Consider the following 22288-nt stretch of genomic DNA (forward strand, 5'->3'; position numbering starts at 1 on the left):
CGCACAATAGTTTGTGAGAAATGGCATTTATGAGTGTAATAAGTGCACTCAGATATATTATAATGTTGCTTTTAATCCATGTTATCTTTTATTAATTATTTATCAGTGGATGTCCCATTACATCAGACCATCAATGCAATTGTTAGTTATCTATTGTATCTCAATTATTAGCACTATAAACAATATTTATGGAAACAGACTCATAAATCCTCTTTCTCATACTTGAGGATCCGCCTAATGGCAGAAGTGTGTGCAAATGTGTATGTGTGCAAATAAGAGATAAAAGTCATGTAACACCTTTTCTTTTTTTTTTTGTTGCTTTGTGATTATATAGACCCATTTTTTTACATGGTTATTTTTCACTTGATTACTCTCAGGTCAAAAGATATCCCTGAATAAAAGTTAATTATAGTCCTCGAGTCAAGCACATCATTTCAGATAATACATTTCAAATAATTGTTACTATTGTTCCACTGTTACCAAAGATTTGAAATAGGTCATTTGGCGAGAACCTGTGTGAACAGAGAGAAAGCACTCACAGTTGACCAGCAGATTCACTGTCTTTGTGTCTATGGCGATGTCGTTGGCTGCTGTGCACTCGTACATTCCTGCCCTGTGTCTGCTGATGGAGGGGATCTCAAAATACTCGTCTTCTGAATCAATGTCATCGTTTGCTTTACAAGACATGAAAGATAAACAGAAGGTCAGTTAGTCTTTACCACTCAAAGGATGTGTAGGTTAAAAAAGATGAGGCATCTCTTAAGCATATTAAAAAAAATCAATCAATCAATAACTAAATACATAAAAGCACATGACTGGATTTCACACATATTATGTGTGCATTAAATTTAATCACACTCTCATACATGCTGCAATAAATCTAACAATAGGTGATACTGTACTTGTCATAACTCCAACATGAATGCATGAATGTACAGAGCAGAGGTAGGATATCTTTAATTGAAATGTTTTCTGAGTATTTAAAATATTTTAATACACACACATGCAGATATGGACTCAAAACAGCACAGATTTCTATCTTTTCAAATACCAAGAAGCAGCACAAAGATGACTTAAACAAAAACATTACAAAATCTCTGGTGCTCTGTCTGACAGTAATGCAGCCTGCTAGATTCAATGTGCTGCAATGTGAAAGACAGCGTCTTACACCTGGGAGAGGCTCAACTGATGACAAGTGTCAGAAGAGCAAAATCTCAAACAGAACAGTCACAGCTCCAACAGAACAAGCACTGTTTGCATACAACAGTCATTACACTGCTATGATATACTGAAAGGGCGCCTGGAAAGTTCCACTTTATTCAGAACACCTGTACATCTGGCCATTCATGCAATCATCCAATTAGAAAAGCATGCAGCAGCAGTGCATAAAAGGGCATATACAGGTCAAGAGGTCAAGTAATTTTCACATCAAACAAAAAATGTGATCTCAGTGACTTTGACTGCTGGATGGTTGATACTGGGCTGGTTACAGTATTTCAGGTATTGTTGATCTCCTGGGATTTTCATGCACAACGGTCTCTTCAGTTTGCACAGAGTGGTGAGAAAATCAAAACAAAACAAAAAACGAAAAAAGCATCCAGTGCAAACTTAATTCTTCAGGTGGAAATGCCTTGCTGATGAGAGAGGTCAGGGGAGAATGGCCATACTGTCTACAGTAATTCAAATAACTACTCTTTACAACCCTGGTGACAGAAAAGCATCTCAGAAGTCATATCATGTCGATTCTTGATAACAGCAGAACTTTCCACTACTGTCAAAGAAGTACAGGAATCTGAGCCTACCCTGGGCACAAGCTCACAGAAACTGGACAGTTGAATATTGCAAAAAATATCACCTGGTCTTTTTCCAATCTTTAACTGTCCAGTTTTTGGTGAGCTTGTGCCCACTGGCATCCTCAGATTCCAAAGTCACTAAGATCAAATAAATGAGCAGGTGTACAGGTGTTCCTAATAAATGAGTGTATAGTATGCTTGTGCAGCTCTTGTGTACCTCAACCTGTTTTGCATTACCCTTCTTCCTAGATTGCCATGCATGCCTAATTGTCTACTGTCTATTGCCTGACTTATCATACTGAGTATTGGATTGCAATTAATATGTTGTCTGCTTTGTTTGTGCCTCAACAAAACCTCTGCACATGGATCTTAACTCTTCTGAATCTGGAATATTACAGATTTCATCTAATAGAATTTTGGGATTTGCAATTGTCTGTCATTTCCATGGGCCATCTTCTTGGAAAACATGGTCTGCAACTCCAGCAAGAGTGGTATGACTCACTGTCATACCACTGCCCCTACAGCCATAGCACTAGTGGAGGCAACCACGACTCATTGTTCATGAGCCACAAACTTGGAAGAAAGTATGCTTAAACCCTGCATAGCTCTCCCTGAGATGTACAGCAGATCTCGTGGAAAATGTAAGGGCTTCTACACACAATGCTTTCTCCTTTCACTAGCCATTCTCAAGATATTAATACAATATCCCTGACTATATCTCTGCTTACCAGAAAAGCACTGGACTGCACTGGGATACTGCCCTTTCCACCTTTTGTGTTGTAAGGTGCTACAATAGCCCTACAGCTACCTTTTTGGCTCAGGCATTCTGGTATCATCTGGTACTATGTACTCAGTTTCTGCACCCTCATAGCTCATAGCCAAGAGCAGCTGGACCAAACCTGCTTTGAAAAGTGCATTTTGTTGAGACTTGAATGATCCTCTCCAAACTGCGATCACCTGCAAGAACGAATGGCTCACCTTGAAGTAGTTCATTCTGCTCACCATTCATACCAATAATCTGTTGAGAGCCAGGTGTCTCCTGCCCAGTATCAAACCATAAGTACCCATGTTGAATGCAAATCAGAGAGTGATGCAATGTAAGGCAATGCTGAGTTGTCCATGGAGTAAATGTAGTACTTAATGGAGGGAGGGCATCTGCATGTACTATTAATGGAGCAATATTCACTACCCAGATGAGCTCTCCCCACACACACTTACTAGAAAACAAAAGGTGCAATCTATTAATATGCTTACCCTTGGGTTACCAATCTGAATATTTTCCAGTTCTTGTTGATTCCTGGGCAGCTGGCAACTTCTTGGATAAAGAAGTAGCATGGCAGTTAAGAATTTCATTGGTTCCTTTAAAGAACCTTTTAAGTATTCACACATTGCAGGGAAGTTCCCTGGGAAAATAAATAATATCACCATACCCCTGATCATACATACAGGAATCTCATTTCTCATCACCAAGTGCAATCATATCACTATTGTGCTGGATATCCCCTGGATAGCTTATAATAATCTATCCATATCCTGGAGGTATGGAAAACATACTTCTTGGAACTTGGATTGTAAAAGCTCTTGCAGCTCCCTACCATTTCTTGCCATTCAGACTGATACCCCTGAGACAGAAAAAAAGTGCAGATTCCTGATTCTTACGTAAATCTCAATGGTAAATACATGGCATCTGAACTACCCCACATGGCACTGTACTATTGATCCATTGTTAATCCCAGAAACTTGTGCCATGGAAGAATACATAAAGGCACCATTAGCAATGGACTACAATCATCCCTCTATTTTCCCTGCAGCAGCAGACTTTTTTATGGAGACGTAGGATGGGGGCCATGTGGGATGCCTGAACCAAGAGACTGATCGCTTACTCCAGTCCTACTGTAGGAACAACCAGGCATGGTGGTGTTACCCATGTGCAGAGAACTTGCTCACTTACTCCACCACGGGCCTTGCTACATTTCAATATGTGTTAGGTTATCAACCCCTCACTATTCCCCACACTAAGAACAAACATGAGAGGCAGCACAATGTCTGTCTATAATGTACACTGCAGACCCCATTCACTATTGCCTGATCAGATAGGCGTACCTGGCTATCCACAAGAGACCTGGGTCTGAGACAACCCTCATGAAATCTAGATTCAGTGGACCTCTTAAAATCATTAGAAATCCAGTTTTTTTTTTTATCACCTAGGATCACCACCACCATCATAGAAAATATCACCCAGTAACCAACTGTAGAGCCACTTTTGTGGTCTGGTATGCAAGAGCAATATCAATGTCTGGAAATATTGTCTGCCATTTTCTTTTTTAATAAGTTGCATAAGTGCTCTTGTTGCAGTGTTTCCTTAAAACGTGTTCTTGAATTAGGCTATTTCATCCAAAGAATTATTTCTTCTGCATCTTTCTAATTTACTTCTTTTTTCTACTTTATTCACTGAGATGCACAGATCATATGATGAAATGGTTTGAATATTGTTTAAAACCCATGTTTGCTGAATTTCTCTGTATGAGAAATATAAAGAAATACCTCTGATACTTTTCCTCAATGTCTCTCTATGACAGCAATAAAAACAGATGTCCTGAACTTATCTCGGCCTGAATGTTCAAGTGCTGTTTTCTTTTCCTTTTCTGTTACCGCTGTGTATCCACATTGTTCTGATGAGGCACTGTTGGAAACATGTTTTTCGCCAAGAATTCTGAGTTATTGTGCCACATAAGCCCTCAAAGACCCAACCAAATCTGCAGCATTGCGTAAGCCTAAATCAACTGCCTGAAGAGCAGCATTTGTTTTCTGAAATAGCTGCAGCATATTATTCCACAGTTGCACAGAGATGTGTTTTCTAGCTAACCAATTCCTTGGTTGAGCCCCCTGGCTTCATCACAAGTAGGTATGTTCTGGTTAGGCTCATTAGATGTTTTTCACAGTGACTCCAGAATCCTAGTGTAATTTCACATCAACACTTTCGTTAGGCTGTTTTTATTAGTTTTCATTAAGCTGTAATATACAGTATTGACCCCCACAAAACTGAGGATCTGTGCAGCACACAATATCCCCATAACCAAAGGGTTAACCTCTTTAATGCATGCTTGCAAGCCATTATAACTGCCAGACATATTAAATTACCCGTTGTTACATCCTGGAGCTCGGGGTTGAGTTACACACAGGGAGGAGTGACTTGTGTAATGCCACCCACAGTATCTCTTCTTGTGTCTAGGTTATCATTCCAATGCTGCAATATTCACATCTTTTTTCCTACATAATTCCAAGCACATTTTAGCCCAGCATACGTACATCTGTTTATCAATTTTAGACCAGCATGCTGGTTCCTACCTGTAGGAAGAGGTCTCTGACTTAAGTGAGTTACAATTTTTACAAAAAAAAAAAAAAACGACAGTTATCCTATCATGAGCTCTACACCTACTGTATATATTTCTGGAGAGGAAAATAATCAGTGATTGGGTTGTTGTTGATTATTTATAAGATGATTAATTTCCAATAACAGCATGTCCAAACATCTCTTTTTTAAATCTGTTTATAATTACATTTAATGTTGTTTATAGTTAATTTTTGTAATCACCAATGTTAGGCAAAAAAAGGCAAAAAAAAAAAAAATGCATCCATAGTAACCGCAAAATGCAAATCCTGTTGAACTATAGGAGTAGCTGTGAATGACCTGTTATTACAGAAATAATAATGTATCAGAACAAATGCATTAATATAAACCTATGATTTGTGATCTTAAGCCACCAGATCTGAACGATGGGACTCTGAGCAGAAGGTAAAACCAATTTCCTGCCATAGAAAAGTACAAATATTTCTAGATTTGTATTTTATCTAATGAAAGTTAAAATAAGTAAATTTCAGTAAAGTCTGGGGACTAGTAACTTAAAAAAAGAGTTTCTGTTCTTCAATCAGATTTCCATTTATATGTAGGATTAGGCCGTTAATAATACAAATGATACAGTTGGAGAATATCAAACACTCTTCACAAGTGAGGGGCAAGACCATGAATGTGTGTAAAAAATAGTAAAAAAAAATCAAGTAAAATCAATACAGGTAACCAAGAAAAAGATTTAAGAGCCTGTGAAATATGATCTCTCATTCTGGTATGTCAGGATTCTGGCAGTAGCATTCTGGCCGGATAAGAGAGTGTTATAGTAATCCAGTCTAGGTGACACAAAAAGCATGTAAAAGTTCCTTACTGTCAGCAGAGGAAAAATGTCAAGAGCCTCAGAGATATTACAGAGGTGACAGTATGCTATGTTGCAGGCTTTACAGGCTTGGTTCTTAAAACTAAGATCACTGTCAAAGCTGACTCCTTGTATTCCTGATAAAAGTCTTGGCCTTCAGAGACAAGACGCCTAAATATTAAAGAAATATATTTTCTTTGTGTATCTTTTAAAAATAACAAGAAAACTGTCTGTAATAGAAGAACAGATTTTTGAATATATATAAGGGACCCAGAATCAAGCCTTTAGGAACTCAGACAGATATATTATATTCAGTACAACATCAACAGCAAAAGAGACAGATTAGTCTCAGATAAGGCTGTAAATCAGACTTTAACTGCAATCATGATTTTTGGATTCCTTAATTTATTAAACACAATCAACTGCATTATTGGTGAGCGTAGCTACAGTGATCTAACGGGCTATCTTTATATTCAGTTTCTATTAGCCTCATTCATAAATTTTACCTCTCATCTGTCTGTTATTTTATTCATGAACGCTATTTACATTACATAAGTTACATATTTAAAAAGTCATAGTGTGACTTGATTTACACATTTGAACAAAATATTTTATTTGTATTGAATGAAATGTTTATTTGCTGTTTATATAAAATGATAAAGACTGTAATTTTTTTACAGTTACCTATTTACAACAGAGACTTATATTCTGTCTGTCTGTCTGTCTATTTCACCAAAAGCACATATCACTGTTGGTGTCTAGAGGGGCACAATAAATTAAGGGATCTTTCATGGAGAATGTATCACAGACATCCAATATGCTGTCAAACACAAGATAAATATGGAGCATTGGCAGCAGGTGCATCAGAGAGTCTCTTCAATCACACAGGAGTGATTGTTGAAACGAGACTATTTATTTCCATTCTAAGTACTTCATGGTTGCCATCCAGGATCATATCAAAGAGTGGGACTTACAGGTGTGACAATTCATGATTTGGATTTAGCAAAGCACTACAATGCAGCATTAAAATGCTTCATATTCTCTGCTTCTGCCAGACCAGTGTTTTTAAGTATGCTGTCTTTGAGAATTTCAGATTGGGATACATCACAACACTGCATTGCAAACAAGCAGAAAGCAAAAGCTGAAAAGGAAAGCCCAGGTTACATTCTGAGCGTACACAATCAAACGCCAGTGTGTACAAACCCAGGCTCACACTGATGTGTTGTCTACAGTCTGTGCATGATTGGATCAAGTTCAGATCAATACTGATTCCGTGCTCCTTCAGGCAAAGAAAAGACTGTAAACCCAAAGTCAAGAAAAAACAAAAATACAGTGTAGTTTTTACTATTATAGCAAATTTAAGCATTGTGAGCACTGTTAAACCTAGACTGAAAATGTTAAATCATTCTGGCTCTTTTATCCTAGCTGAGGCAAGATGTTAAACCATTCTGACTGTGCTATCCTAGTTGAGGCAAGTGCTGACATTTTTATTTCTTGGCAACAACAGTGCAGTCAGTGAGAGCAATGGTAATGATAAATGCCATCCATATACAATATGTTTTCTCATGCACCTTAAAACTATATAATGCAATGCCACTATCTGTATTTGTCTCTATCTATCCATCCATCCATCCATCCATCCATCCATCCATCCATCCATCTATCTATCTATCTATCTATCTAAAGCCTACCACTAGGCCAAAACACTGACAAAATATAGGGCTGCTATAGTAATTTTTCATTCACAAATTATAACAACAAATAAAAAATTGCAAAATATAACCTCATTCAACTTCTGAAGTCCTTTATCTACTGTGACTGACTAAGTAAGCTAACTATGTGTTGCTGCTAGTAAAAATGAGGTCCTTTAAGCTGCATTTCATTATAATACCTGTAAAATTTTGCAGGAAATTTTTCTTTTAATATCAGTGGAGAATGTTCATTTAAAAATGTTAATATTTTTAAAAATTAATTCAATTATTATTTTTGGAGACCCCAGCAGAGACACTGTGCACAGTAATTCTCTGCATTACTATTAACTTGATTCTTTGAAAAAGAAGCAAAATATTCCTTATCCAAGGCCAAACTTTTTAGGGCTAGTTTTAAGTCTTTTTATGCAGTTTCTGAAATGTAGTTCGGGTAGGAATCTTGCAGAAACCTGGCAAATCTGCCCGCAAGCTTCATATTAGGTGCCTTTCAAGCTCAGCATGAAAGTAAAAACCTTGCACTTGTGTGACTGGTTTTTCAGTCCCGATGCACACAACTAGTCTCACTGTGAAGTTTTCTGGCAAACCTTGCGAAAGTAACTGGTGAAAATTCTTTCTGAAAATATCTGTCAATAGCTCTATTCATGCTCTTAATTATTAAGGTTGGTGTTTGTCTGTAACTCTTGTGTCCTGTCAGCTATAAAGTAATGAATGAATATCTATCAGGTATCTTTTCCTCTATCACATGTTTGCATCACACGTGGCAATATTAATTTATTTACAAAATTACAATTCTGAATTTGAGGCATTTGCAAATGTAAAATGTGAGGCTTTATACTGCCTGTAGCTGTCATTATAATGGCCAATTTATTCAGTCTGCAGGATCACACACTTTATTTCCTTTTTTCATCTAACACTCCAAGTAAAGATGCACCAACTCAATTAAAAAAAAAAATTCTAAAGCACCCATCATTTTGTGACTGCTAGAATTGTGGATTTAATCAGTAGATACATTGAAGTGCTTCAGTATAGGAAATGCTTGATACAGATAAGTGAAAATAGCTCAGAAAAGCTTTCAGTGCAAATAACTTCTTCTTCTTTTTATTTTCACCATCATCATCTTGTCACCAGCACTTCTCAAAACAAACTTAAACTCATGGTGTTTTCTATTCCATATTCATATGGCGCTGTCTCTTGTTTTTGAAATGAGATTTCTCTTTCACTTTGCATTTCCTGTAAATTCTGGTTTGGTTCATGCCACACTGCCCTAGTATACAAGCTCCCATTACGTGCAAAGTTGAAGATTTTTACTTATGTGTTCATCCATACACAACGATTTGACATTCTCGCAGATACTCACAGAAGTATAAAGCATGCCTAAGACAGAAATAGTGATTTTTCATCGCCAATATTCAACAAAATAAGCATGGAGCATTAGATGATGATACGGAGTGTCAGCCTAGTGGAATTCCAAACTTGTCATTCCTACCTAAACCAGCTTGTAGGTATACATACAAATTTCTGTATGTAATTTCAGGTTAATTTATTATTATTATTATTATTATTATTATTATTATTAATTCATTCATTCATTCATTCAAAAATTGGAGAAGCAACATTTGAAAATTCCTGCTTTTTCTTCTCATAATCAGGCAAAACGATCTAAAATATTGATTTTTTTTTTTTTTTCAAGAAAAGCTCCTGCTTTGATCTGAGGCTTCCCTGCCGTGTAGTTTTAGAACTGGCAGTTAGACAGTAACCTTTCCAGCAGATCCTTTAACTTCTCTATCACACATACACACCCACACATATACACAAACTAACACATCCCAAGATGCTCCAGAATGATGCGAGAGAGTGGGATGGATGCTGAATAACTGCATCTGCAGCTGAGGAGTGTCATGTTACAGGGGACCCCCCAAACTCTGATCACACAGGGTAGATGGAGGAAAGAAGGGATGTGTATGTACTCAGCTTCCTGATCTCATTGGACCTCATTTATCAAGCTGGATACAAATGGATTTATTCGTAAATCATTTGTGCGCGCACTTACACAAGAAATTTGTTATTCAGGAAAATCCCATAATTTTAGAAAAATGATCATATCCTACTCGTGCTCCTGAGTGTGTATAAATTTACTCATAAAATGACTAACTAACAGAAACCTCAAAATGTAAACCTGACTGACTTCAAATCATTTAATTTGCATGGATTACTGCACATATAAGCAGTATACTGTCAAGTTTAAATTGTTTATTTATTTACAACTAGAGGATGTAGCAGATACACTTATCCAGGGCGACTTACAGAAGTGGTTTGTAGTCTCTATCAATAATACATCTTCATGCTAGTTCACTAGGTCACAGACTAAGAGTAGCATCGAATTCATCCAACACAAACCCACAAATTAGGTCCAACAAAACTAATCATTTAATTATAACAAAAGTAATGTTGCCATTTCCCAATTTCCCTGTGTGACATGTCTGGTGTGCATGAAAACCTGGGTACACTGAAAATCTCATTTTTCTCCTCTGTTTTCATGTCGCACCATTTTCTTTTCACATCACTTAATTCACACCTCACTTTACTGTAATTTGTCTCTAGATTTTAACCATTTCAGGTTCTTACACTGTTAAATAATAATTTATATAATAATTTTATTGGCATAGACGTGTCTAAATATGTTCACTTCTACCTCTTACAAAGTCTTTTTTTCCATTTACTCGTTATTTCAGCACTATGAGCTTTGCATGTTATGGAGTTTTGCGGGTGTCACCAAATGCAAATCAGCTGTGCCTTGCACACGCCTGGTAATTCGCAGGTAATTGTCATTCATCAACATACACACGCGACTACGAAGAAAATCAGTACTTCTCAAACTTTTGTAAATTTGGTAAATTTTTTTAGTTCAGCATGGATTACATGAACATTTACAGACAACTTTACTGAAATATTCATAAATGAGGCCCACTGAGAGGAAGACTTGAAGAGGAAATACAATACTGGATATTCAGTTCTCAATATAAACAATATAAACAAGCAGCAGAAACAAGGACTTTTCATTTCAAGTGGTGCGACACTTGAACATGAAAAAGACTACAGACATCATAACAGGATTAATATTGGGTACACAGTAAGAAAAACAGTAAGCTTGAAACATCTGAAGAATTTGAATACCTAGGAATTCTGTCATCTCTCATAATATCCTTTAATAATAAATTACCTAAAAACAAACAAGCAGCCTTATTTTTTCAATCATTTTGTAAAGTTGTGTACATGTTTTTATAGGACAAAGTGAACAACACATTTCAGTCAGATATACAAACGTTCTGTAACACTGAATTTCTTTGTACTCACACATACTTTGATAAATTCCACCTGTAAATTACCAAGCACATTCACAGCGCAGCTGATTTCCATTTACAAAACCACTCCATAAACTCCATAAATGACAAATGTCACAGAGCAGAAAATGACAAAAGTAGAAAATGATGACTAAGCAGTCAAAAGTGCAATGTGCACTAAATATTCTAGTAATGCAGCTCAACCTCTGCAGTGTGTTGGCTACAACAGACACACACTTACTGTTCCTCCTTTTATAGGACTTTTACTACAAACTGTTTTGAATTGCCTTCTTTCATTTCAAGTCCGAAATTGTATAATTTTATAATAATTTCCGAAAATTAAATTTGTGTGGAATTAAAATAAATAAGTGACTTAAACTTAACTCATCGCCAATTATATGATTTGAAGCCGATCAATCAAGGGTCACATTAGAGAGTCTCACTATGCATAAATTTACACAAACTCAGCAGCTCTCACTGGATATGTATGTTGGATTTTGCATGAATACCACATCTCTAGCTTAAATGCTCCTGCAAATTATTTACATATGAATAAATTCATCTGTAGCCAGCTTGATAATTGATGTGACAATGTGACAACAAGATATAAAAAGGCTTTATATAGCATATAGATAGGTTTGATGTATTATCCTCCTATATTTGTCAGAGAAGATAATTTCTTCTGACAAGTGACCTTTGATTTAAAACCATAAAAATATACAAATCATTTGTTATACAAAAAGTCAGAATTGAACACTACAGCTATTGATTATGTTGCAGTCAGAGCAGTGTAAGATGATATTGTGTGCTTGCATTTCTGTTTGGATGTTTGTCTATCCATAAAGAGGAGTCATGCAAATCAGTTAATATAGGGCTGTGATTCATATATGGTTCACTTAATATGCTGATTTGCCCGTGTAATAGATTCAGCCATATGCTCAAATAAATTGTACATGTCATGTGACAAATCAGGCAAACCAATGTTTCTAGTTAATGCTTAATTAACTAAAGAAATTGAAAATAAAAAAGTGTATTTAGTGCTAGACATGCATTTTGCAAATAGCTGACAACCATTTAGAGGATTTCCATTAATTAAAAAATGCAAAATGAAATAAAACTACCACTGATCCTATAGAAGAAAATATACTGCAGATCAAAGGAGAATCGTTAACATCAGCATTTAGCACTGGTGTTCAATGTAATTAAATGTAATTAAAAATGCACCACTTTGACGTGAATGGACAAAAAAAGCTGAAAACTGCAATGTCTAAGGACTGTAGACAGCAACTCTGGATCATTGAAGGTGGAAAAAAAAGTTGCTTGTTTAGACAAATCCAAAAGATGAGCACATTACAATTTGGTGCAAGCAACATGAGTCCTTTTGAGAACATCTGAAACAAATGTTCTTTCCCATTACATGAATTCACTGCTATATTTGAGCCTTACTTGAATGGACATTTCTGGTATGATAGTACACCAGATCACATGATGCTTCAATGAACTGCACAGTCTCAGGATCTCAAATCAATCAAGTATCTCTGGGATGAGGTGGAAAGAGCTATTTGCTGTCCACTGCACAATTTCTGCTTGGTACAGCATTCCAGCACAATGCAACCAGCATGTGGTGGAATCCAAGCTGAGGCAAATTCATGCTGAAAGCCATAGCACTTGCAACATACTACTAGAATAGTTCACCTAATAAACTGGCAACTCAGAATAGATACAAATGGCCATTTTTATACTCATTAAATTAAGGCTAACATCACATACTTCCACCTCATTAGCTATGATTACTTACGAACGCCAGTGTGCTGGGGTTTAAGGACTGTCCAAGTGCTTACCAAATGCACTTTGGATACTTTCTGAAATAAGCTTTCTAATTACATAACATGCTCACCTTCTCTTGACTATCTTTCTTTGCTTGAGACATCCACTAACAACTACATGCATTAATACCACAGCACTGCTAGATTCTTGATTCTGAAGTCAGTTAAAAGCTTTTGATTGATTTTCTAGAACAGCAGCTCTGACAATAGTGCCAGCTATAAGCAAATCACAGGTTTGTAATAACGTGCTCATTCTAATATGTTATTGTTTCTATAGCAACAACTAATCCACAGGGACTTGTATTGAAGATGGTAAAGTAATTTAAGCAGAATAATAAAAGAGAACGTATAACCCTTGCTATGGTGAAACCTTCTTTAAGAAAAAAATAAATAAATAAAAAATAACACTTTGGAACATATATGTGCTATGTAACAGTCAGAGGTAAATACTGCATTTTCTTACTTTTTTGTGAGAGAATAAAGAAGCAACAGGAATTAACTCGTTTCCCTGATGCTCCACTAGGCTTGCGCAATATAACAATTTATTCTATATGATTTTATACTGCCACAATATCTAGTGATGTGTTTTATGATTATATTATATTACCAGACCTGCAGCTTTCACACATTTTGCATAGGAGCTCCCAATTTAACATCAGAGAATGCTAGTGCGTGTTTTCACTCAAAAATACGGCAAGCAAATCCACCAAATAAATCCTCCCCAATAAAAATTGGAGATAATCCAATCAACATATTAATCTGAAATGATCTGCGCAAGTGTTTTGAACTCTCTGATATTAAATGACACCTCCTGGAAGCTCCACCCCCTTCTTTCTATCTCATTTGCTCTTGAATAGACTCCTGTGGCATCCTCACTTTCTGTCAAAGTAAATGGAGATGTTCTGAGTTCTTTCTTGTAAAATCAAATCTATTAATGTATGCTTATCTTAGAAATATTTAATATATTTATCATTGGTTACCTATATTTATTAGTGATAAATATATGGACACAGTACTTTTAGTTTTCGGCTCTCCTGTACAGGTCAGAGCTCAGATGCATTTAATCCCTGAACAACAGAAGATCAAGATTGAAAATGTTGATCATGTGGACATTGGGCAAATGATTTTGAAAAGGAATAAATCAAAAATGTACTGTAATTACTGCACTGTTTACTGCACATTTCTGCAGAATCACCTAAAAATCCACCATCCAGCTGAGTTTTAACGATTGCTGCTGCTGGCAAGCATTTCCTATTGCACAGCTGATAATATTATTATGCCCTCCCATACTATCCTTAAACCTCACACGGTGCAAATCCTTGCTTTTCTGTCTTTTTTAGGCTCTAAATTTTTTTGTAGGTTCTGGACGATTAAATCGTTAATCTTTTTTTTTTTTACTGGTAAATCGAAAGCAGGGAAAAGTCAGTATCTCACAAGCCTGTAATCCCCACATTAAATGTAACTACAAACAGATAAAAGTACAACATGTAATTTTTTAAAATAAATATAAACTGTGCAATTGATGACAAATTGCTCTGGTATGAGAGGAATAACACACTTCAGAATGCCCTGTGTATCTTACTACATTGTTTTTGCTTGTTTTCCTATAACAGCACAGTCCTGTCATGCTTTATTCCTTATGTATATAGTAGTATATACTACTGTGATCTTCTGATCCAGTTAAACTCCCTTAAGCTGTGGATCTATCATGAGCCAGTGTGTTGTTGCAATGAGTCACGACTGTCCAACACAAAGACAAGGCCATTGTATCATCAATCGCCTCCACCCTGTGGATATATATTTATTTCCCACTTTATTATTTTTGTCATCCCAAAAAACGGGGAAGAAAAGATAAATAATGAAAGTGGAAGTCGGTACAGAAAGCCGAGGGCAGCAGAAGAGAGAAACAGGCAGACAGAGAGCTCAGTAGAGCAGAGCTGTACTAGTAGATTATAGCATTCCTGCTACAGGGATCATTTGGTCCCTGAAATGAGCTGCTAAACTCACAAACACGGCAAGTGCGCTGAAGTCTCATTATACCCAAACAGCTATAGACTAGATTAACACAATCAGGACTTCATAAAAAAAAACCTGCAGTGTTTTGCCTTCATCTAAATGAACTCAAACTCTAATACTAACTAATGTAATAGTGCTTTAGCAGCCAAGCCTTGCAGACACAAATGGCATCATTAAAAAACAGTGTCTTATGCAAACCAATTAAACACGGGCAATGATAAATTGCTAACAGTTCCTCAATTAGTATTATTAGTATTGACCTTGTTCTATATCCAGCAGCAAAGCAATATTATGAAGCTATAAAATAACATGTATAATCCTCTTCTCTCCTTGCACAAATCTAAAATGCTTCATGTGCCATTTGTCGGCTTGTATTAGAGGGAAAAACAAGATAAAGTCTGTAGGTTCAAACGAGAAACTGCCAGTATTTATTAAAGCTGTAAACAGTTATGATTACTTGCTTTTATCATATGAACCACAGCAAGCACAAAACCCCTTAGCTTTAAGTGCTTCACACATTGCATAAGAACAGCACTTCATAGAATTATAATAACTCATTTGTTGTTATTGGATAGTGAATTAAAATTCAATGCCATGCCTGTTTTGCAGCACTCTGCAGACCTCGTCTATTATGAATATTAATGTTAAAATCTCATATAAAATCGTCACAATCTGTATCTGTCAAATGAGGCTTCAAATGAAAGATCCATGCACAATTTTACACAATGATGGATGCTGGTTACAACGAAGAAAAATGCTTCTCCTACTATGTGCAGAAGAATAAATCTAACGGCTCTACTTGGTTCTATACTTATAAAAAAAAAAAGCCATAGGTGACAAAAAAGCAGGTTTGGGTAATTTACTAGAAAGTAAGTAAACTGGATCAGATAAATGGACACCCTTACCCAGAACACAATAAGACTGATACTGCTTATCGTGCAAAGTCTTATTTCACCCGTCTTCTTTCAGAATACTTATTGGACTGCAATATGTGAGAGAAACCGGTTTTAGAACAAGGAGGAATATTGTCTTTCGTATCTCTTGAGCTGCAGCATAAATCACTGCCTTTGAAAAGCACAGGAGGTTCCTCCAAAGATCATAGGCATTTATTCTTTCATTTACCAAAGAGTTGCGATAATATTACAAAAAAAAAAAAAAAAAAACGATGCTATTACACTAAGCTTTTGTTGTTCTGATTCCTTCCCAAATTAAACTATTTGTTTTGCTATTAACTTTTCAGTGCAGTCTTTGACACAGTGGCACCCAATTATATCTGGTGTTCCTGTAGGGAATTATCTTAATGTAAAGGTGATATGCAAAAGGTGTAGGCCATTCAATCACTGCTACTCAGAAACAAAATCTCATCAGTTTCTTTCAGCAATCGGAATGTATGGGTTAAGCGCCTAGATAAGCGCCTAGTGCACAACAAGGACTGCAATTGGAAATCCTGAGCATGTCAGTGGCAATGCCTAGCAATGCAGTGTGGGAGTTAATGCTAGACATCTGGGATTATTAAGAAAAGTGTCTGTCACGGTAGCCGTGGTTTTTGTAGGAGTGATGATTCAGATCTTTAAGCTGTAGTGTCTTCCTACAGAGCCATGTGTGACTGGCAGGGATGTTGCACATCAATAATGATATAGTCCCTTTCATAAGTATTCAGCTTGAACTAAGGATTTCTCCTGCTCCTTCAGAGTTAGACTTGACCTCTTGGTTGTTTCTCTGACTAATCTACTCTTTACCCAGTCAATGACTTCTGGTGGACGACTTCCTCTAGGCAGAGTCATGATTGTGCCATAATCTTTCCATTTTTAAATAATGGATTGAATGACGCTGCATGGAACATTAAAAGTTTTTATAACCAAACCCTAATACTCTGACCCTAATATCCAGAACTTTGTCCTAGACTTGCTTTGATATCTTGGTATTCATAAAACTGTTTGTTTAGGTTGGTTCTCTGGATTATTCCTGGAAAAGGTGTGTTTATATTGTGAGCGCATACTGCTTTAACTGCATACAGGTCAACTCCATTTAACTAATTATATGATTTCAGATGGCAAATGGTAATTTAGTGGTTTCACTGCAATGGGGTGAATACTTTCACAGTTTGACCGTTTCATTTTGTAAATACAAACTATATTGATTTTTCCCTACACTTCATTATTATGGTGTATTTTCCATAGATTCACGTCATAAAATCCCAATTAATGTTCAAGGGGGTTGAATAATTATGCACTGGACAGCAGCGACATCATCCTTTATATTTTCAAATACTTCAATTAAAAAATATTTTAAGGATTTACTGGAAATAAATGAACTTTAAGTCTGCAAATGTTATAAAATGGTTAATACTGAAATTGGGAAAATTGCAGATTTGAGACTGCAGAAAGGCGGAGTGTAGCACACCTCATTTCATGTGCACTCGCCTGTACTTGCTTCTGGTCTCGCCAAGATTCTTACATTTCAAGAATGTCTATCAGAGTAAATTATATCTACAAGGCAGTGAAGTGCTAAACTAATGAACATGCATTGAATTAATACATACCATATCAACTGTGATACTGATTTTGAATGAACATACTGTACATAAGGTAAAACACAATATTACTGTGTATAGTACCGATCCTGCTGTATACTGTATTTGTGTGCAGGTTAATTTATGCTATCATTTGTATATTCTTAACCTATAACCATGTACATCATCAACATGATGTTTTCTTTCTCTGATTTAACTGTGACAGTTGATCTTTATTAATAAAAGCTAAAAAAAAAAAGCTCTGCCAGACACCTGTACTGTATTATAATAGAGCCTATCAAAGCTCTTAAAAAAAATGGCAGTCACATCAATGTCATATTAACATTTCAATTACCAGATTCTTGTACAGACACAAAGGCAGAGAGATGTGGGCTATTGCACAATAGAAGCACATGAATCATTAAACATTAAAATGTATTTTTTTCCCTGATAACATGAAGCCACACAGGGTGCAGCAGAGGAACAGACAGGCTCAAACGGAGCCGATTTCTCTGTGGTGCATGCTGATAGGCAAGCGTACCACCCAGTTTATTTGAAATGTCTACACACCCACACATACAGCTTATCTCACTGAAACATTACCCAATGTGTTACCTTATTTGAGTATGACGTGTAATTTGGAATATTCATAAACCTCATTAAGGGCTAATATAACACAGATATTCAATGAGATGTGAGGTGAGGTGAAGGTACGAAGCTTGTTCTTGATAAACAATTGAATTGAAACTGTGTAAATACAAAAGATATCACCTTTTCTTGCAGAACACACTTTCAATATTCTCACACACCGGCATGACCTATTGTGTACCAGGACCTCAGCTGTAATTTGCTGTAATTTTCAGAGAATATAAATATCTATTGTATGACATAAAAACAAGGAAGTGGAGTCTCTTACCTTTTGGGGACAACATTTTCCAGCTGATTGCAGGCTCTGGTTTGCCGTTAGCCAGACACATCAATGTGACGTTGGAGCCTTCGTTCACCACCAAACTGTTTGAGAAGTTGACAATTTTTGGAGGGACTGAAAGGAAAGGAATAGACATAGATATTTTATCTTATATTTCCAATCAGAAACCAGGAAGAAACTGCAGAGCAACACATTACACCCATACTGTTTCTTTCATGAATGTCTTGTTTTCCACCTCTTGTGCTCCATAGCCAGTTATACTAATGCCAAGTGGACACTATATGACTTTCAAAATCTCAGAATCGCTGTACTGCATAAACAACATGACTTTTATCAATTGCAATTCTGTTGTTTTGTGGACATAGCAGTGTACACATTACACAGAGCAATCAGACTAGGCTTTCATGACCTTTCACCTAGAGAAATCACAGATGAAGTGTGCCTGACCCTCAAATCCCACTTTCTCATGAAAATAATAATGAGAGGTGTCTACTGTGTGACTGTCTCGAGCAACTGGTTGTGGTGGTTGTTTCTGCAATATTTTGTACAGAAACATAATAAAAGAAAAATAAGTGAAAACTGTGGACGAAGGAATGGTTAGGGAGATACAGACAGCAAGGTTGTCTGTTCTGCAAAGAGAACTGGAGCTATAGTGCAAATAAACATATTTTATACTGTGCCATGCCAGGAATCTTGTTGTTTTTGTTTTTATTTTTGCTGTTCCTACCAACCTTTTGTATATGACATGCCAAATATTTGTTATAGAAGCAATATTATTGTGATTATGTTGTGCCCTGACACACATGGATGATTACATTGGATTAAGGATTTCCTCTGTGAGTCTCTTCAATGTTCTTGTTACTTGTTGTAGAGGTGCTCACTACAAAATTCATCGCTAAGAATATCAGACATGCTTAAAAATATTGGAGCAAAGGTAGCCGAATGTGTTTGTGGGTGGTTGGGTTGGGGGGGTTGGGGTCTCACAAATTCACAAAATTAGCCTGAGGCAGGGACATCATATATAATCTGTAGACAAAAAAAAAAAAACAAACGAAAAAAAACAAACAAACAAAAAAAACATGCATTTACGACAATTTACCTCTAGCTGTTCTTCAATACAATTCCACACCTGACTGAAACCAAGACCCTTGTTTCAGCTTATTTCATCTCCAGTTTTCTTTGCAAAAGCATATCTCAGAAATGCCTGGTTGAATAACCCAGATATACTGGAAACCAAAACAGAGATATGGCAGACAGATAGTGCTCCCTCATACAGCCTTTTAAGTCCTTGGCTTAAAAACAAGCATAAAAAAGCACAGGCAGGACTGTGAGCAACGTTTTGAGATGGTGCAATATTCTTTCAGCCTGCCTCAAGGTGCCAATTATGAATTAAATATTGATAAATGTTTGAGGCTTTTTTTTCCTCTAAAAATAATAATATTGCTGACTTATGTTACTCGCTTTGCACCCCAGAGACATAAGGTACATTTCTGTTAATACCATGACAAACTGCACCATCTCTGTGTTTTATCCATGAGGAAATATTGCTATACTGAGCGGCTAATAAAGGTGCGGGGCTGAAATAGAAATAAATCTGTTCCAGGCTCTCACACATACTTGTAAGCACTCACAGGCATGCGTGGGTGGAAATATTTAAAAGGACAGAGATCACTACAGTCTTTCCAGCCTAGTAGGAGTGACACAGGTAATCATGGGAAACTTCACCTTTTTGGGTGGTTTAGACAATAAGTATGAGGTGAGCTTTCAAGGACCTTTTGTTTTTGAAAGCTCAACACACATTACTCTCATGCAGAGAGTAATATTACATAAAAATCAATAAAATTGTAATAGTTCTTTTATTCAGCATCGTTTAAATGCAAATAAGACACCTTTCAGCTGGCTGATTTATTGAATGCCTTTCACCTCAAACATGATTTAAAAGATGCTGTTGTGTAAAGTAAAAATTAAGGCATTCATGAATGGTGGTAGAGTGCTATGAAATATATAGCTCCTGATTTATTTAGACCCCCACGTAAGAGTAATAACATGAAGCACGCGCTCTCTGCTCACTGTATAGCGCAGTTCATATTCATGTGCGTAGAACCAAGTGATGTGGTGACTTGAAGTGCTTTTAAAGATTCCACGAGGCACTTATGGATTAGTGAGACAATAACTAACAACATATCATCATGTGACAGTACTGCATAATCGATTTCATTAGAATAAATATGCATTCACAGCTAGTCACTGTGTATCAGCTGACGGTTAAAGCACAGTTGACATTTTCAGAATACCAGTTAAATGCATTTCTGTGTGTAACCAACTATGTTTCTATGTTTTTTTTCCCTTTAACATCTTTAGTGGCCTTCAAATATGTCAAAAACCCATGAAGTGATTGCCTCTCATAGTGTCAAGCATGAGGCTGAAAGCTGGATGCAAGTGCAAAATGTTTATTTAAAAACACAAGCAGTCGAGCAGACAAGGACAAATCCAAAATCGTCATCAAAACCAGGAGATCTTCAAACACATCTTGAACAGGACATGGGTCAAAGAACATGAATAACAGTAACGCAAAATAAACACAAGGACTCACACAGGCAACATTTTCTGAAGTATGTATAAAAATCTGGGTTATTTCAGGAGTTTTTGCATGAGAAACAGTTGCGTGTGATCAGGGGAGATAGGGGTCATGTGACTGGTCAGGTGGCATGGCTTGTAGTGCACAGGCTGACTAGGAATTCTTGGATATGAAGTTCATGGTTGTGCTGGATGTGGATATGATATAGCTCGCTGAAAATTCTGGGAGTTTGAGACGGCAGCAGAAAAAGACGTGAAGCAGGAAACTTAGTTTACATTAGTTTATATGTTTCATATACAAACTAATACAGAATATGTCGTATTACTAATGCAAAAGTGTGTCATGGTCCAACCAGATTTGGCAGCCTAGGCTTATTCACGTCAGACTTATAGACGGTTATACATAAACTGAAACAAGGAAGACCTTCTGTCCGAATTGTAGTGGGATTCACTATCTGTGTATTTATATAATTTGTACTCTTTTCATTGGTTATGCTTAATTTTTGTTTTTACTTGTTTTAACTTTACATTTAAAATGTTTCTGTTTATACATGTACTGAAACTATGATGATATACCCTGTATGTGGTGTCCAGAATTCTTGGCACCATTCAAAGGAATGAGAAAGAAAATTGAAGAAAATTATTACTTTTCATCTAAAAAAAATCATTCCCATTCTTTTTTTTTTCTTCAAAACAGCAACAGTATTTTCTCTCAAAAACACAAGTGTCAAGATTCACTCATTCTTCTTCAGTAACTGCTTCATCCTGGTCAGGGTGGTGGTGGATTTGAAGCCTATGCTAGTAGCACTGCATGCAAGGTGAGAAAATTCACCCCAGATGAGAAATCAGTTCATGACAGGATATGATGTACACACATATTCACACACTCATTCACAGCTATGGGAAATTTAGCATGACCAATCCGCCTACCTGCATATTTTTTGGACAGTGGAAGGAAACCTACGCAAACACAGGGGGAACATGGGAAACTACCTACAGCCAGTCGTAACCCGATCTCAAGATCAAACCCAGAACCCTGGAGCTGGAGGCCGTGAGCTGTATAATGCTAACCACTGCATCTCCATGCCTAAATAACATTTAGAATAAATATTATCATCCATGGAAAATATTGTTTTGTTTTTTTTTTAATATTCTTAGACTCTAGGAACTCTATTGTTGCTTTTGATCATTTTTGTGTACCTATATGATGTTTCATTTGTACGATACATGATACAAAATCACAACTTTAACAGGGGACCTTATACTGTATGTTTGATGTTGTCTTTGCCAGAAGAGAGATGGTGTTATTTGCGGTCAAAACATTTAATCACTATTTGTTCATTTTTCCATTAAAATTATGCAGAAATTCAACAAGTGT

At 36.4% G+C, this 22288-nt stretch overlaps 1 protein-coding gene across 6 annotated transcripts in view; it reads right to left on the minus strand.

Moving 5' to 3' along the window:
• ntm (neurotrimin) overlaps positions 1–22288 on the minus strand; it is a 365797-nt gene that overhangs the window by 16519 nt on the left and 326990 nt on the right. For all 6 annotated transcript variants that reach the window (XM_026941893.3, XM_026941892.3, XM_026941899.3 and 3 more), the window contains 2 exons: positions 18322–18447; positions 540–674 (listed from right to left, as the gene is read on the minus strand). In XM_026941893.3, coding sequence (XP_026797694.1) covers positions 540–674; positions 18322–18447 — 261 coding nt within the window. The remainder of the gene's footprint in view (positions 1–539; positions 675–18321; positions 18448–22288) is intronic.

The sequence above is a fragment of the Pangasianodon hypophthalmus genome, chromosome 17, assembly GCF_027358585.1.
Source record: "Pangasianodon hypophthalmus isolate fPanHyp1 chromosome 17, fPanHyp1.pri, whole genome shotgun sequence".
Lineage (NCBI taxonomy): Eukaryota > Metazoa > Chordata > Actinopteri > Siluriformes > Pangasiidae > Pangasianodon > Pangasianodon hypophthalmus.